The sequence below is a fragment of the Carya illinoinensis genome, chromosome 12, assembly GCF_018687715.1.
Source record: "Carya illinoinensis cultivar Pawnee chromosome 12, C.illinoinensisPawnee_v1, whole genome shotgun sequence".
In the NCBI taxonomy this organism is placed as follows: Eukaryota; Viridiplantae; Streptophyta; class Magnoliopsida; order Fagales; family Juglandaceae; genus Carya; species Carya illinoinensis.
This window is the reverse complement of record NC_056763.1, coordinates 15,433,329-15,452,290: the sequence shown is the minus strand read 5'-3', so window position 1 is coordinate 15,452,290 and position 18,962 is coordinate 15,433,329. Positions and strand designations below refer to the sequence as shown.

Sequence of the window (18,962 nt, the reverse complement as noted above, 5' to 3'; positions counted from 1 at the left end):
TCATACTTATATATTTCCAATATTTTAAGACATACTTTTCAAGCTAATTTGGATTAGTTTTAAGAACTTTCCCCCCCTCTATTCTAAGCCAACCAATACATCCGATGCCGGCAACTGCAAGCAATTGTGCAGAAGTCTATAGTCTATACCCCTGTATTCTCTATTTTGCTGACATCAAAGATCAGATAATCATCAACTTAAATAATCTGATTGCTTTGTATTTTCTGTGCTTTAGCAATTTTTCTTAAAGATATGATTCAGATTCTGTATTATGTCAATTGTCAAACATGTGATTCCTACAGCTTACCCTCTGCTGGTAAACAACTTCAACAACTAATCTCTACAAGATCCCAACCATCCACATCATTCCCTCCAAACTTCAACTATGTGAAATCAACGGTTGATGGTTGCTGCTGATACTATAACCATCTGTCTTTTTTTTTTATGCAGAAGAAGAACTTTTTTGTTTTTATACAAAGAACAGAAATGATTTGTGCAGTCGGGAAATACAGTCGGCGTACAGTCGGCTGTAAAAAAAAAATTAATACGGGACCTACATGAAAAAAAAAATTATTTTTATAACTTTTTATAATTCATGTAGGTCCTCCTGAATATAAAATAATTTTTTTATAATTTTTTTTATTCATTCCGTACAGCCGACTGCATGTCGACTGCATTTCCCGACTGCATGTAGCAAAGCCCTACAAAGAAATATAGAAACACCCCAAAAGGAAAAATTAAGATAATACTATGTAGAAAAAATCCTTGGCTTTTAATTTGAAAATAATATTGAGATGGTAAAACTATTAGTACAGTGTATGGGAAAGCATCTTGACGCCTCGACGTGTGGCAGCTAAACCGCACATGAGGGTCATGCGTTTATATTTTTGTGACGGGTAAGCTTCGTCCCGATAGATCAACCACTGGGGGTTGTGTGGTGGGTTATGGCAGACAATTGGTCTCTGGAGTGCAGCAGATCTTGCCAAAACCGAGTGGGTGGAAGGGAATGATTAAAAATATTAATAGAAAAACTTATAAATAAATAGTACTAAAAAATAAGAACAAAAAGATTGGTTGAAACACATAGGAAATGATGAAGAACTTTTCTAAATAGAAACATATAGGAAGTGTCCATAATCCATATAGTGGGTCCCAACAATGGGTCATAATATATATATTTTTATTTAATAATCAAACAATTATTTTTTTAAATATTATTGTAATTTTTTAAAAATATTTAAAATTATTAAAAAATACATAAAAAATAGAAAAATAAAAAAAAGAAAATGCACTTGTTGAGAGATTTCCTTTGTAATTCTTGTAGTGCCATTCATACCATTTTACCCAAAAAGGAAAGGATGTTGAGATAAAATAATTTTTATTCGAAAGAAAGAAATTTTTTTGAATTTTTGATATTTTTAAAGGAAATATTTTTGTACAATAATTTTACATAATTTAAAAAAAAAATTTATTATGTACAAGTAAAATCGTATATTAATTTACATATTGATATTGATTTATTTATATTTAAAATTTAAATTAATAATATTTTTAATAAAATTTACTTTTTAATTAATTACTTTAAATTAACATACAGATTAATATATTATTGTACGTATAATTATATTTTTTCATTTAAAAACAAATACATTTTGACCTATGAAAAGTCCTGTAATTTTAAAGAGGCTGAGAGACCACAGGGCCAATGAAGTCAAATAACGTAAACAAAATGCTTTAATCCTAATAATTATCATAATAAAATAATAATTAATAATTAATATGTTATTAAAATATGATAAATAAGCACACAGATACGTAGGCTACTTTTTTTTATCCTTTTTCAAAAGCCTCTGTTCCTCAACCGAACCCCGCGTTTTCCCTCTTCCCGCCCTGCCGGTGTAAGTCACCGGAACCTGTCACCACCGCGAACGTAGCATTTTCCAGTAACAGAAAATCTCTATCTCCCTCTCTCTCTGTGTCTGTACTCTGTAACAGCATGGGAAACTGTAACGCTTGCGTTAGAGGAGACACCGTAAAAGAAAGGAACTCTAGTAGCACCAACCATAAGAAGAAGAAGAGGAACGGAGAAAGGAATCTGAACCCGTATTCTGAGGATTCGATACGTTATTCAGCCCCGGTCCGAGTGCTGGAGGACATCGCTCCCTTCACCCATCGGACCCGAATCGGCGACAAGTACGTCCTGGGCCGGGAACTGGGCCGCGGCGAGTTTGGCATCACCTACCTGTGTACCGACAGGGAGAACAAAGAATCACTGGCCTGCAAGTCTATATCGAAGCGGAAGCTTCGAACGGAGGTGGACGTGGAGGACGTGCGCCGCGAGGTCGCGATAATGTCGAAGCTTCCGGACCACCCCAACGTGGTGAAGCTGAGGGAGACGTATGAGGACAGTGAGAACGTGCACCTGGTGATGGAGCTTTGCGAGGGAGGCGAGCTGTTCGACAGGATCGTGGCACGGGGGCATTACAGCGAGAGGGCCGCAGCGAGCGTGGCCAGGACGATAGCGGAGGTGGTGAGGATGTGTCACGCCAACGGGGTTATGCATAGGGACTTGAAGCCAGAGAATTTCTTGTTTGCCAATAAGAAGGAGCGTTCGCCGCTCAAGGCGATCGATTTCGGCCTCTCGGTGTTCTTTAAGCCCGGTATGGTATGGGAGATCAATTTCGGTTGGTTTTGAGTTTGCTTGATCTTTTCTTTCAAAAGACTATGGGTTTTTTCTTGATGTTTTAGTTGACTTCAAGCTCTTTTTGTAGATTCTGGTTCCTCTTGATATACTCTGCTTGGGTTTTGTGTTGCCCTTTTTTGTTCGTATATTAAATTTAGTTTTTATTGGGGTTTTAGGTGAGAGGTTTTCGGAAATCGTGGGGAGTCCGTACTACATGGCGCCAGAGGTGTTGAAGCGGAATTATGGACCAGAGGTGGATATATGGAGCGCCGGCGTGATCCTCTATATTCTGTTGTGTGGGGTTCCCCCATTTTGGGCAGGTATTTTGTTTCTTTTTTTCTTTTTTCTTTTTTCCCCACAATCTTCAGCTTTGATGAAAATGGCCGTGAAATCTTGTATTAGATTTTGAATCTTGTCCCTTTGATTGTTTGTGTCAGAGACCGAAACGGGTGTCGCTCTTGCAATTTTAAGAGGAGTCATTGATTTTAAGAGGGAACCATGGCCTCATATTTCTGAAAGTGCGAAGAGCCTGGTTCGACAGATGTTGGATCCGGATCCAAGAAAGCGGTTGAACGCTCAACAAGTGCTTGGTAAGTTCTTTAGCAGTTCGTGATCCAGAATTTGACTTGCTACCAATTAATACAAAGCCAATGGTTTGCCGGGCTTCATTGTTAATTTGGTGCCAGAATTTATGTAACTTTGTAGTAACTTTTTTTGGGGAATTCAGAAATGCATTAAGTTGGGTGTCCACTCAGAACTAAAGGTGCTTTTTAGAGAATCTTGCTGTCTCACTCTCTATTTCTGGGATTATATTCTTATTGTCCTGAGAAAATGAGGTTTTGCGATAATGATTCAAAAGCTTGAGATAGTTTAAACGATGAAAATGCATGATCATGGGTATAATTTGTGGTCCCCAATCAAAATAACTGTCGGTAGATTTTGTGAGATTTTGACTTTGATAGAGAGAATGGCCTTTCATACCGTACGGACCTTTCTACAGCGTGTGGAGTTCTTGGTTCCAGTGGTGAAAAGCCTCGTGTGGTTACCAAGAGGGAAGAAGACGTGTTAAGGTTTTACCAAGAAAGTTCAACTTATACTTTCGTTTTGGCTGGCGTACAATGATTTTTTTTTTTCCAGCCAAAGCAGCTAAAACAACCGAGAAAATTCAAAGACTCTTTTAGAATGAAAAAGATCCTTGTCTAGGTTGGGTAGTGATCAAGAGTCTTGAGAATCTGGATGATGGTAACCGCAGATCACATCTCTTTGTTTCCTGCGTGAGGTTATAAACTGCTGAGAACGGTTTGAAAAAGGTTCTGAGAGAATTACTGTTGTGCAGCAAGCACTTGCATGGATTGCTTTCCACCATTTTATCTTCTTGTGTTTCGAAGACTGATTTCTCTCGATACTGCTTTTTTTCTCACTTCCCAAGGCGGCCTTTCCTTTAACTGTCTTCTTTTTCAAAATCTTGTTGGTTTTGATCCCGTCGTTGATTCCACCACTAACATCCTAGTAAATAGGTTTTCTCATGCCTTTACTTTTCTGGGATTTGAGAAATTGGACCCCAGTTATTTTACACATGTAATCAATTTCTAAATTGATATTTGGTTGGCTGAGTTCATAAACAATCCGATAATGTTTTCGCTATCCCAAGTTGATTTAACGATTTGACAACGTGCAATGGATTTTGCTGTTACTGGGGCAATCGTGTTGTATTGTAGGTGGCTTTCTATAGACCTGATCTTCTTGGAATGACTCATTTAATTCTGTATTCCTAGAAAAGGGATGGAATTTACAACTCTTTCCGCTTGTGAGTTAATCTATAATGTTCATGTAGTTTCAATGGAAATCATAGTCAAAATCATCTCCAATACCCTTGTGTTTGGAACATTACCTTCTCTGTCGACAAGTTTGGTATCAGAATATGAGCCATTACACAATTATCAAGAAGGCATGTGTTTGCAGACCCACAAATGGATACTCTCACATCACTGGGAAGCAGTGTGTTATTTACTAGCCCTTTTGGCTGGTACAATGAGGCAAATAATCTAATTGCTTATTTGTGCGAACTGCTTGGAGTTTGGATTTTTTCTGCAGCATGGCTAACTTTCTTGAACCTGTTATGCTGATTTATATTTTCTTTTATTTCATCTTTTGTTAGACCATTCGTGGTTGCAAAATGCAAAGAAAGCTCCAAATGTCCCGTTGGGAGATATGGTGCGTACAAGACTCAAGCAATTCTCTGTGATGAACAGATTCAAAAAGAAAGCCCTTCGAGTAAGAATATAATTTATATTTTTAGTTCTTATCGTCAGCTCTAGTTCTGATCATAATGGTGGTGATGTGCAATTTGCGCACTTCAATGTATGATTTGGATTTGTTGAATCAATTTCTGCAGGTAATTGCAGAACACATGTCTGTTGAAGAGGTAGGAGTAATCAGAAATATGTTTGCGTTGATGGACACTAATAGAGATGGGAAAGTAACATACGAGGAACTGAAGGCTGGGCTTCGAGAGGTTGGTTCGCGATTGGCTGAACCAGAGATAAAAATGTTGATGGAAGCGGTAAAAATTTCTATGCTTGGGCTAAGTGCAGAGTGGAAGTCACTTGATTTGTTTCAATTCTGTTTGTGCCGACTATCTTTGGATCGATGTGATATATTATCATCTTAATCCACCCCTTTTTTGTTGTTTTGAAACAACTGTCCTGCTGCATGCTTCTTGCAAGTTGTTCACCGCACTTTAATACCCTGGACTCTCCTTTGGTTAGACTTTTCCTTGCGAAACTCTTGTCCTCCCTGTGTTGCTACCCACAAGTCATGAGTCAGCAACAAAATTTATACAATAAAACTGCCTGCTGATTCCATTTGCTCTGTTCCACTGTGCAAACTTGACAACTCCACATGTTTTTAGTGAAGTGAAAAATACTTGAAAATTATTTATCAAAAATGACATGAATTCTGATAACTTTTTAGGCTGATGTGGATGGGAATGGAGTACTGGACTATGGAGAGTTTGTAGCAGTAACGATCCACATACAAAAGATGGAGAATGATGAACATTTCCGCAGAGCCTTTATGTTTTTTGACAAAGATGGAAATGGGTATATCGAATCAAATGAGCTACGGGAAGGCTTAGCTGATAACTCGGGTGAAACTGATATGGATGTGGTGAATAATATAATGCACGAAGTCGACACAGACAAGGTTTGACATTCAAGCCTTACTATCTCTTGTTTATAAATTTCAGGTTCCCGCCTCTTATGACATGGTGATACTTATGGAACTTTTTGAAATGCCATAAAGAGGTTGAAATCCTCCACATTTTTTTATTAATGTTTGGAATTCTGATACTTGAACTGCTGTCACTCTTATCTCTCTCTCTCTCTCTCTCTGTAAAGCAGTATTTCCAATGGCTTATACAGTTCATCCTAATCTTTTGAGAAATATTTTCAGGATGGGCGCATTAGTTACGAAGAATTTGTTGCTATGATGAAAACTGGAACTGATTGGAGAAAGGCATCTCGACAGTATTCTAGGGAGAGGTTTAAGAGTTTGAGCCTCAACCTGATGAAGGACGGCTCTTTGCATCTACACGATGGGATTACTGGTCAAGCTTTTGCTGTATGAGCTAAAGTTTTAGTGTTCTTCTTGTTTGCAACACCGAGATTTTCTTCTCTTCTATCATGGATATACACGTAAATATGGCATTAAGGGTTAACTGACACCAAGTCTTCAGTTGAATATACATGAGGGGAACACAAAATACAACTTGGTTAAGTTGGCGGACTTAAATTGGTGTTTGCCTACATGAAACATGCATTAGGGAGATACATTTTGGCTAGTCATCGGCTGCAAATGGAGATCATGGATGCAATTGTTCTTCTAGAAAGAGTGTCACAAAATTCTTGTATGTTTGTCATGCTTGATTTATGCTTAACATGCTTGATGAATTGGAGAAACTTCTAATGGCTTATTTTTGCACCAATATGAAGCCATCTCATTTCTGAGAAATTAGAATTCAATGAATTAGTTTTACATTACTCTTTCCAATTAATTATATATGTTTGTGAGAAAAGGTACTAATTTTTAGTCTCACTTTAGATACTCCAAACAGTAAACTTAAAATTAGGAATGCCATCAAAATACCATTGGTACCTTCTCACCAGGAAGACGAGTATGTGTGATATATATATATATATATATATATTATTCTACATATAAAAGTGCCTATCCCATCTGAATAATACATTTTGTTTGAAGTGGAAAAGGTACATTTTTGCCCTTTCTTCTTTTGTTGGGGGTGTTGCTAGGTTCTCTTACGATTTTTTGGTTCTCTCTCTTTTCAGCCAACTGGGCCTACAACTTGCTCTGTGGTAATGTTTTGAGCAATTTTATTTTGTTCTCTCATTTTTTTAGCTTTTTTTTTTTTTTGCCTTTTTTCTTTTCATATTGTTATTTTAACTTATAGTCAGATATCTTCGACCCTAAAATCTTATCCAATTTATTAATTTTTTATTCATTTTGAATTTAATGTCAGACATGTATATTCAACGTTTTTAGTAACATAAATTAAAGTGTGCTTACTTCATTGGTCAGTTATCCTCATACTAATTCTTTGTAACCGGAATTTTTAGTTGCAGCACTTTGTATCACACATCCTCTTTGAGGTTTTAGTGTGCTATTTTTATAGCACTTTCCTTGTACTTAGATGTTTATGGCACAATTCTTGTATTAGATTGTCAATGACTTCTAACGTGAAGCTTATATTAAATGGTTTTATATACGAACTAAACCTGTCAGTAGTTTTGATCTATATGAGTAGAAAGTTCATATTCAAGATTAGATTACGATTTTTTTTTTTTTTAAAGTCCACTAGGGTTCATATATGATATGTTTCCATATAAAAAATACAACACTTTCAACAAAGTACATGTACCTTGCTCGTGGATTCAACATTAGTGTGTGTATATATATGTGTGTGAATACCGACTTAATAGATTTTGAGGCCTATGGCGATAAGTTAAAAGAGAACATTTTTCTTGTGTCAAATTAATTAATTTCTATTTAAAATATATTTTCATTTTTCTTCATTTTTGAGATGCAAAATTGCTAATTAAATTTTTATATTTGAGTGTTTCTAATATATCCTTTTGAGTTGAGAATATGGCTAGTCCATTGAAGGCTTGTTTGATACTAAAAATATCTTAAAATATCTGTGAATAGTAGTGAGATAGGTTGATATATGATGTTTTATCGAGTTTTAGAAAATGAGAGAGAAAAAAGTAAATAAAAATATTATAAAGTTAAAATATTGTTTGAATATAAATTTTTAACACTATTTTTGTTTGGAAGTTTGAAAATTTTGTATAAGGTTGTGTTTTATTTGGAAAAGTTGTAATGATTAGACAATGACTAAGGCCTCGTTTGCTTACACAAATGAGATGAGATGATAAATATTTAAATAGTCGTGAGATAATTTATGAATAGTAGTGAAATAGTTTGAGTTAAGATGTTTGATGAGATTTTGGGAAAAGAGAAAGAAAATTTGAATAAAAATATTGTTAGAATACGATTTTTAATATTATTTTTGCTTTGATATTTGAAAAAGTTGAATTATTTTTGTTAGGAAGTTTGATATAGTTGTAATGATTTGGTAATTATTAGATGAAAAAATTGAAATTAAAAAGTGTTTGAATGTTGGGACAAGATGATATGGTTGAGACCATATGTGAAACCAAATGGGGCTTACATGAAAAAGTTAAAAATTTGAAATTGAAAAATATTGTATTTGAGTGTGTTTGGAAATGAAATATCAGAGAATATCTCTGAATATCAAAGAATAGTTATGTTTCCAAACGAGTCCTGTCTCGTTTGGATGTTGAGATAAGATGAAAAATCTATAAATATTAGTGAAATAGTTTGAGTTAAGATATATATATATATATATATTTTTAGTTTTGAGAAATAATAGAGAAAAATTTTAATGATATTATAAAGTTAAAATATTATTAGAATTTAATTTTTTTTAGAATCGAAAACTTTGGATTGTATTTTGTATTTTGTTTAGAAATTTGTGAAAGTTTTAATGATTAAATGAAAAAGTTAAAAATTCGAAATTAAAAAGCGTGTTTTAGTGATGTTAAGATGAGATGGTATAGGACCAGATTTCTCATCTCAATATCCAAACGAGCCCTTAATCTTCTTTCCTGCAATATTGTTGATCTTAGGTAAGATTTGATCAATTTTAATTTTGAAAAACTTCTTTATGAAGTAACTGTGATAACAATAAGATTCTATAAGTGATGCATGCATGACGAAAAGAATCAAGTCTATTTATATAATGTAGTATATCAATTAGAATATTTTATTCTATCGGTAAAGTTTCTTAGAAAACTTTTAGTTATGAAAATAAATAATCATCAATATCACATTTAAGAAAGCTTTCAAAACTAAGACAACTTCTTTGCAAACTACCATGTCAAGTGATTTCAATTGCTTCAAATTAGATTTAAACTAAAAAATATTTTCATATATTTGAAGTTTCTCAAACCTGCTTTGAATTGAGGAAATTGTTCGATATGCTATAAATAATAAATAATTAATATTAAAAGATTCTTCGATAGATTGTGTTGTCTCTTTATTGACATTGTCATGAAATTGATTTTTTCTATAATTATTCATTTTTCTCTAAAAACATGTTCCATTCCTAAACTAATTGCAATCTCTTTCGATAAAATCAAAGTAGATTTAAATCCATTTTCTTTATAATCGTGAAATAAGAAATAAGATCTTTTAACTGACTCATGGCAACATCTATATTCATATCTTTGGATTCCAGACTTTTTTACTTGCACTATTGACAACAAATTATATATCATATCATATGGTCATGTCTAATATGAATTCAAAAATTTCAATTTTATATGCTAGTAATTAAATAATTAGCTTCACCTTTTGTTTGAGGATATTCAATTGATTTTGCTAAATGTAATGAAGTTTCTCTTATTTGTGTAGTTTGGAATTTTGTTGCTTTAATACTTTAAATTTGACTCTCTTAATGAGTTTGTGAGAGTGGTTAAGAGTTAATCTTGACACATTATCTTGCCAAATTTTCTATAACTTTTTTAATGAAGAAAAAAAATACTTTAATGTACTATTGCAAAAAGTGATATAGTTTTAGAATAGTAATTAGCCATCTCACATATAACAAGATTAAGATTATGACATCCACAAGGTGTGCGAAATGCTTTAGGATTTATATCAAATGGTCTTCCTTGCACCCCTTGCTACTAACATAATTTTGTTATCGAACATTTTTAGTATCAAGTTCAAGATTTTTTATTGCATCTAATAATTCACTAAAAAGACCTTTTCCATTAGTATCACTAACTTTAATAAATTCTAGAAAATGTTCTTCTATTTTTATTGGGCTCATTGAAATATTAACATATATTATTATGAGAGACATTTGTTCTCATTGACCTGCATCTATGGTACAATCAAGTATAATTAAAAAATATTTTGCTTCTTTGATTTTTTAATAATATTTTTTTACTTTTAGTTGTTAGCAAATGTATTAATTCATTTTGTATATTACATCCAAGATAATAATTATGGACTTCACAATCCAAGATAATAATTATGGACTTCACAATCTTGAATTCGCCGAATTTATTCTTACATTATCGAATCAAACTCGAAAACCATCTCAATTAGACTTAAACAATTTATAGATCTTTTCATTTTTTTCTTGAAATGACAAATTATTTCATTGTCTGTTTTGGGCCTAATTTTACTAATTTTTTTCCTTTTATATTGTATTTTTTTATTGCAGTTTTCTTTATAATTGTCTTTTTAATATCTTTTTATAGCCTTCTTCCATTATTGGGCCTTATGCATTTGCCTAACTCATCTAGTTGAACAGTTGGCCCTATATATATACACACATACTAGGATAGAATCAACGTGTAAAGTACGTTTACTTGGATGAAATGATTATTTAAAAAATATATATATTTCATAAAAAGTTGATTTCAATCAATAATTTAAGGCATCAGCGAAAAAAGTGAACTCTAACAAATATTTGGGGGTAATGATAGTTAAGTAGAATACAATAAATATATGCTTATATAGATTAGAAGATAAAAACATTAGTTCAAAATATAACATAGTCTAATACATAGTTATAACATGGATAATTTTAGCAAAGTTGCCTACAATAAGTTTAATATAAGTCTAACAAAAACATTAGTTCAAAATATGAGTCCTTTGATGTTTGTATTATGATCCATCATTTTGTGTCATCCTGTACAGAATCAATATAGACGATATTGAAATTCTTGTACTACTGTTGGTTGAGTTTGCCAGGGTCTATAAAAAGTTGAATCGTCTACTTTTTTTGTGAAGATTGTGCTATAATATTTTCTAAATATGGCAAATGTTTCTACAAAGTAAATTTTTAATAACCTTGCATGATTAATAAAAACTTAAAGAACTTATATGCTGGAAATTGATGTCATATAAATTAACACAAATTTTAGAATGCAATGTTTTTAATTAAATTATTATGCATGTTATAAATAAAAATAAAATTGGCATAACAGACAAGTATATAAAAATCAATAAAATTATTTTTGTTATAATTTGCTTTTAATAGTTTAATTTTTAATATAAACCTCAATATACTTATAGATAATGTAGTAAATATGTCAAACATTTTAAGATAGATTTTTTTACTCACAACAATAAAGCAATGGAAAATAAGGAAACATATATCGCCAATATAATTTATAAGCTCAACTGCCGAACAATCGAATGCTTATTCTATAACTTCACCAAACATAATAGCATATAGTCTTTCTGTACCATCGTCGAGTTCAACATATGCTCGACAACTATAAATTTGATGAAAATATCATTTTAAGTTATAATCAATAAAAACTATACATTAAATCTGTCACATAAATTATCAAACAAAAAATCTGAAAGATATATACTGTGTTTAGGAAATGTTTTGGTGTTTGCAATGGTAACAAAAGAAGCTATCTAGACGGGAGCTTTGGTGTTTATGGGCCCAACACATATACAAGATTATAACACTCGTAAGCCCAATAGTTTATGGTGGCCCAGGTGTAGGGCATTAACAAGATAACATCGCCGCCACGTAAGGAAGGGATCATTACAACTAATAAGGAAAATCGTTGAGGATACACTTAGGGGAAATGTCTATCTTCACTCATGAGAGATGGTTATCTTTACTCATGAGAGATGGTTATCTTCACTCGTGGAGGATGATTATCTTTTCCTTTGATGTCTCTATAAATAGTCTACAGGAGGAAACAAATGGTTAACTTGATTTACTTTATTTTCTACATACACTTACCTTTCTATTATCCTTACTTTGTCATTGGAGTGTCCATGAGGCAACAGTGCCGCCTCTTTGTTCATTGCAGGTCATCTGTGTGGTTGGTGGTGTGGAACACATCCTTAACCGCGGCGCCGTTTATGGATTGTTGCAAACTTTAGCATGATTTTCACATGCCAACTACTACACGATCATAGGCAAACAAAGATTCGGAAACAAGCATGGCGGAGATGGTGGCAAGATTGGCAGATGTAGAGGATAGAGGTAGGATAGTTGCAAAAAGAAAATGAGGTGTTACAACAGCAACATGCTACCATGCCGACAGTTAACTAGGAACAAGTAGAAGGCCAGAGAGACACCCACAGTATGGGAGGGGCAAAGGGCCAATGTTGAGGAACTAGAAAAGAAGAAGCTACATGATGAGCTTAAAAGTCTTGTCGATAAGTATGAGGAGATGGCAAAAAGGTTAGGAGGCTCCTCATCCGTAGAACAGTTGCTGAATCGGATGGATCTCCCTTACAGTGATGAGGTGATGGCGGTACCACTCCCGCCTAGATTCAAGGTCCCTTAGATTGATATGTATGATGGGTCTAGGGATCCCATGCATCACTCGAAAAACTTTAAAGCACATATGATCCTTCACGGTTTTCCAGGAGAGGTAGCTTGCCGAGCCTTCCCTTTAACTTTGAAGGGAATTGCACGAGGTTGGTTCAAAACCCTACGCCCGAGGACCATCACTAGCTTCAAGGAATTAGTTAAGTAATTTCTGACTCAGTTTATGGCAAGCAGAAGATGCCGCCGCCCAATAGCTCATCTTTTGACCATTAAACAGAAGGAAGGGGAGAGCCTTAAGGCATATTTGTCAAGTTTTAAGAAAGAAAGGCTAACCATCGATGACCAGGATGAGAAGATCATGCTTGCCACCTGGTTAGGAAGCATATGACCCCGAAGTCTATTCATGACTAAGCTGGCTAGAAAAACTCCCTCTACCTTGAGGGAATTCATGTGCAGAGCTAAGGACTATGTTAATGTAGAAGATACACTACAAGTGCTGCTGGAACAAAAGAAGTAAGAACTAAGACATGATCCCAAAAGTTCAAACAAGGATAAGAAGACAAGTTCAAACCATGGCGGTGGGGGGCTTGAGAGATATTCTGTCCAACGGGATCATGGGGCTCGCCTCATCCACAATAACCTAAACATACAAGAGAAGCCAAGACCTGAAAGGATGGACACGCATCTGACCGTGTTATTGCAAATACCATCAGTTTGATACTCATTGGACGAAAGACTACTCCATGATGAAGAAAAGACTGGCAGAATTGGTAGGGAGTGGAGAGCTTGAGTGGATGCTAGTAGACCATGTAAAAATAAGAAAAGATGAAGGACGTGGGTGTGAGCCCAAGAGAAGCAAGAGCCTAAAAAAGCAGCGCTAGGATAGAGGACAAAGACAGGACTCCCCTCAACAAGAACAAGCCTCTTTGGGGGAAATACGAACTATAGTAGGGGGATTTGCTAGAGGGGGTGCAACAACATTGGGAAGAAAAGCTCATGCTCGTTAGGCCAGGTACCATGAAGTCTTTTTGGCAAAAAGACTTTCTAAATGTCCCAAACTTGGGGTATCTCCCATTATCTTCTTCGGCGACAAGGACTGTGAGGGTGTGTTGTACCCCTACGACGACACGTTGGCAGTAACACTGTTGATCGCCAATTACACAAGCAGACGAATTTTAGTTGACAATGAAAGCTTTGTCAACATTTTATTTTGGGAAGCCTTCATCAAAATGGGCATCAACCTAGATAGGTTGCAGCCATCACATACCCCTTTGAAGGGATTTTTTGGCTAAGCCGTCCAGCCCATAGGTGCCATCGGACTTCCAGTCATAGTGGGCCAAGGGGACAACAAGACCACAATAATGATGGATTTCTTGATTGTGAAAGCCCACTCGTCATACAATGCCATATTGAGGGGTCCAACCCTTAATAATTTAAAAGTCGTTATCTCTCCTTACCACCTAAAGATAAAGTTCACAACAAAATAGGCATTTGAGAAGTAAGAGGAGAGTAAACATTGGATAGAAAATGTTATGTACAAGAGCTTAGAGCGACGGCACATGCAGTGCTGGTTATTGAGGACCTAAGCACTAAGCACATCTCGAAGTCGACACCTCTCCTAGTTTTCGTAGACCAAAATGTTGAAACCTGAGACGAGACCAATCTGAAGCAAGTGAAAGCAAATGAACCTTTGGAGCTAGTGAGGCTCTACACAAACTGTCCAGAAACCATGACTCGTGTGGGGACAAAACTCACACTTGAATACCGGGAGGCGTTGAAGCAGTTGTTAATCGAGCACATAGATGTGTTCGCATGGAGCCATGAGGAGATTCCAGGCATTGATAACAAAGTCATAGAGTACAAGTTGTGTGTCGACCTAACGGTAAAAAAGGTACGATAGAAGAGAAGGACCTCTAGCACGGAGAAGTGCACAACTATAGTAGAGGAGATTGACTGCCTTTTGAAGGCAAGGTTCATAAGGGAAACCTACTATCCAGAATAGCTATCTAACGTTGTACTGGTAAAAAACGCAAATGGCAAATGGTGAATATGTGTCGACTTCATAGATTTTAACAAAGCCTACCCAAATGAGAGTTTTCCACTCCCAAGGATAGATGTTATTGTGGATGCCACTACAGGGCACTAGTTGCTAAATTTTATGGATGCGTATTCGGGGTATAACTAAATCTCTATGAATCCTGTAGATGAAGAGAAGGCGGCCTTCATCACTGATAGGGGCCTTTATTGCCATCGAGTGATGCCATTTGGTTTGAAGAATGCAGGAGCTACCTACTAGAGATTGGTCAATCAGATGTTTAACCAACAGATTAGGAAGACAATGGAGGTCGATGTTGATAACCTATTAGTAAAGAGTAAGGAGCTCAATCAACACATAGCTGACTTACGGGAATCTTTTGGAGTTCTTCGAAAATATAAGATGAAATTAAATCTGGCCAAATGTGCCTTTGGGGTAGATACGAGAAAATTCCTAGGCTTTATAGTCTTAGAAAGGGGGATCAAGGTGAGTCCATAAAAGATCGACGCCATACTAAACATGAAAACACCACAAATCATCAATGACGCCCAACGACTGGCGGGAAGGATAGTAGTATTAAATAGATTTGTTTCAAGGTCAACATACTAGTGCCTTCTTCTTTAGGGTTTTAAGGAAGATCCACGCATAGAATGAAAAGTGCGACAAAGCTTTCGAAGAATTAAAAAAATACATTTTCAACCCACCGTTGTTGAAATAGCCTAGCATTGGGGAAATCCTGTATGCGTACTTAGTAGTATCCCTGTATGCCATCTTGGCAGTACTCGTGAAAGATGATGGCGCCACCCAAGAATCGGTATACTATGCAAGCCGTGCACTCAGGGGCATTGAGACTAGATATCCAAGAATGGAGATGCTGACATTTGCCTTAGTAACAGCTGTAAGAAGATTATGGATATATTTCCAAGCTCACTCTGTTAAGGTAGTAATCGAGCATCTGTTTGGGAAGATACTATAGAAACCAGACTTGGCGGGAAGGATAGTTGCATGGTCCATCGAGCTTAGTGAATACTTGACATCAAGTATGTGCCAAGGAATGCATTAAAGGCCAAGCCTTGGCAGATTTTGTTATTGAGTTCACAGAATTCCAAAAGGAGATTTAGAATATGCCTTATCGGCAACCATGGTAGGTGTTCATTGATGATACTGATTCATATCATTGATAAAGAAGGCAAGGAATACTATTATATGGCAACACTCACATTCAAAATCACCAATAATAAAGTAGAATATGAAGCCTTAATTGTCGAGCTTTCCATGGCTAAGGCACTGGGCGCAGAGCAAATCGAGGCAAGAGCAGATTCTTAGATAGTGGTGAACTAAGTCAATGGAGTTTATGCCATGAAAAGTGAGAAGCTAAAACTTTATCTAAGACGAGTGTGGGAGATCCACAATCAACTCACCTACTTCAACTTAGAGAAAATACCCAAAGAAAGTAACGCCGTGGCAAATAGGTTGGTGAAGGTTGCCTTCTCAAAGGAAGAAGTGGACCTCCCTTGGGAAGTGCACAAAAGGGTGGTGGAGATTCCGGCGATTGGAACTCCTATCTTTCACCTAGGATCAGCAATGCCAGAATGGGAGAAAGAATTCTGAAAGAAATCTCTAAGTACCTAGACTCAAGCAAACTCCCTGATGGCAAAGAGGGGGCGCAGAAGGTCAAAAGGAATGCGGCACAGTTTGTTAGAGTAGACGGCATCCTCTACAGGAAGTGGTTCAATGCCCCTTTACTAAGGTGTGTCTCATCAGAAGAAGCGCAGTATGTTTTGGCAAAAAAACATGAGGGCATATGTGGAAACCATTCAAGAGGGAAGTCATTTGCGAAAAAAGCACTACGGGTAGGCTACTACTGGCCCAATGCCCTCAGAGACGCTAAACAATTTGGAAGAAAATGTGTCAAGTTCCAAATCTACGCCTTAAAATGTGTCAAGTTCCAAATCTACGCCTTAGTCCCACATTGTCCCCCTAGAGAAGCTATCCTCTATCATAGCCCTATGGCCATTGGCGCAATGGGGGCTAGACTTGGTCAAACCTTTTCCCTTGGGAAAAGATGGTGTGAAACATATCGTAGCCACCATAGATTATTTCACAAAGTAGGTAGAGGCAGAGCCACTAGCGACCAAATCAGCAAATGCAGTTCAAGTTTCTGTGGAAAAGTATAGTGTGCAGATTCGGGTTTCCTTATAGCATAATATCAGATAATGGAAGGCAGTTTGATTTAGAGCACTACAGAGGATGGTGCAAAGAACTAGGAATTCAAGCCAAATACTCGTCACCAGGACACCCACAAGCCAACGGCCAAGCGGAGTCAACTAATAAATCCTTGTTGGTTATCCTTAAGAAAAAGCTAGCAAATAGGAAGGGAGAAAACTTCTAGGGGCGTTTTGGGTGTACAGGACAATGGTGAAAACACTAACTAGGGAAATTCCATTTACTTTGGCGTTTGGTAGCGAAGTAGTCGCACCAGTGGAAATAGGTGTGCCTACACACCGGGTACGCCATTTTAATCAACAGGAGAATGACGAAACATTGGAAGAACACCTCGACCTTTTGGAGGAGAAAATAGCAGAGGCAGAGGTCCAAAACATTCTCCATAAGAGGAAAACATAGCACTACTTTAATAAACAGGTTAAGCCCAGATATTTTAAGATAGGCGACCTTATTCTTAGAGAAATGGGAATGAACCCAGGATAGGGGAAAGCTTGGGCCATGCTGGGAAGGGCCATACGTAGTCACCGCCAACCACAGACCAGGATCATATCCCCTCAAGGATGTTGATGGGAAGGAACTACAGCATTCCTAGAACACCAAACATCTAAAGAAGTTTTTTCCCTAAAATTCTCATTTTTTGTCTCAAACTCTATTACGATATTTGTTTTCTATTTTCAAGACTTCATTGCTTTTATGAATAAGAGGCAGATCGGTAAATACGGTTGGGTGTCCAATCTATGTGCCCATGTGATGTTCAGGTGTGGAGGTCAGCAGATCCCACGACGCCATACTTAGTTACTAGTGATGAGTCAAAGACTTGTGGTGCAACAAATCAAGCGTGGAAGTCAGCAGACCCCACAACCCCTTACTTAGTCACCAGTGATGAGTCAAAGACTCACGGTGCAACGAATTGGGTGTGAAGGTCAGTAGACCCCACGACCCCCTTACTGAGTCACTAGTGACGAGTCAAAGACCTGCGGTGCAACGCATTGGGCGTGGAGGTCAGCATACCCCACGATCCCCATACTTAGTCACCTTGTAGAGTAACAAATTCAGCATGGAGGTTAGTAGACCCCACGACTCCCACACTTAATCACCAATGGTGAGATGGTCCATGTACAAACAAGTACTCTTTCAAAACAATGAAGTATTTAACAGAACCATATGTACCAACCAAACGTCAAATTACGACAACACCCAAAAACCTTACAAGTCAAATTACATGTCCAAAAGATAAAATATAAAAATCTATAGGTTAAGAAGGAAGAGTTGGTGGAGGCTCAAAAGACAACGAGGGTGGTAGCAAGTTCTTGAAAGCATCGGGCATGCTCACCCGACCCAGGGAATTGTCCAATTGAAAAGCTGTGGTGGGGGTTTTGAGCTCATCCAATTTTAGGCGTCCCAAATTAGTATGGGGGTGAGCTAGCAAATAAGCATTTAGGTGAGCTAAACTAGCATCATATCCATACTCGAAGGCTTAGCCTCTAACGCCAACTACAGAGGCCAACTAAGGTTGGTTAAGTCAACCCCTAGCTCATCAAGCCGAGCCTTATGTTCCCTCACATTCTTGTCCAGATTAATCACAGTTTGGTTTTTCTTATCTTGATTGGCGTCAAGAGCCTCACGGTTTTGTGGCCGAGCTCCTCATATGATTCAAGCTCTTGTTTAGCATCACTCAGTTAGGTGCAAGCCAACTCACACTCAGATTTAGCCAATCATAAGGAAAAACTTTGCTTGGCATTTAGGGACTTGATGCAGAGTAACTCACTCCGGAGGTCAGATGCCTCCTCACGAAGGAGATTGAGCTTACATTCTAGTCATCTCCGGGTTGAGAACACCAACCTTCAATACCCTCAATCTCTATTTAATCTTCCAGTCTTTCATCGTCTCCTAATGCTAGGTCACCATTCGACGACCTACCACCCTCTCTAGGAGTCAAAGCCTCCAGGTCACCACCAAAAGAGGAAGGAGTGGAAGGAATAGAGACTTACTTGTTATCCGATGGCAGGGTCATGCCTTTGGAGGCAGTGGAGGGTAAGGTATGCAGGCTTGCAGTGTTGGGGCTTGTTGTGTTGGGGCTTGCAATCTGTTCAATGCCA

General features: G+C 36.8%; 1 protein-coding gene across 2 annotated transcripts; it reads left to right on the top strand.

Annotated features, from left to right (window-relative positions):
- Positions 1 to 1,817: 1,817 nt before the first annotated feature.
- On the top strand, positions 1,818 to 6,723 carry LOC122288926 (calcium-dependent protein kinase 10-like). 2 transcript variants are annotated; one of them, XM_043095757.1, is made up of 8 exons: positions 1,818 to 2,660; positions 2,860 to 3,003; positions 3,121 to 3,273; positions 4,842 to 4,957; positions 5,079 to 5,246; positions 5,657 to 5,831; positions 5,931 to 5,988; positions 6,137 to 6,254. In XM_043095757.1, the coding sequence occupies exons 1-7, from the start codon at positions 1,997 to 1,999 to the stop codon at positions 5,945 to 5,947; spliced, it is 1,437 nt and encodes a 478-aa protein (XP_042951691.1). In that variant the 5' UTR covers positions 1,818 to 1,996; the 3' UTR covers positions 5,948 to 5,988; positions 6,137 to 6,254. The 2 variants fall into 2 exon arrangements, with proteins under 2 accessions (XP_042951691.1, XP_042951690.1); XM_043095756.1 differs by lacking the exon at positions 5,931 to 5,988 and having other exon boundaries at positions 5,657 to 5,887; positions 6,137 to 6,723.
- The last annotated feature ends 12,239 nt before the right edge of the window (positions 6,724 to 18,962 follow it).

What these genes read in the sequence shown, in the direction of transcription:
- LOC122288926 (XM_043095756.1), top strand. Translation starts at nt 1,997, where the DNA reads ATGGGAAACTGTAACGCTTGCGTTAGAGGAGACACCGTAAAAGAAAGG. An exon ending in CTCGGTGTTCTTTAAGCCCG is followed by an intron (nt 2,661 to 2,859) that starts GTATGGTATGGG and finishes TTGGGGTTTTAG; the next exon opens with GTGAGAGGTTTTCGGAAATC. An exon ending in ACGAAGTCGACACAGACAAG is followed by an intron (nt 5,888 to 6,136) that starts GTTTGACATTCA and finishes AAATATTTTCAG; the next exon opens with GATGGGCGCATTAGTTACGA.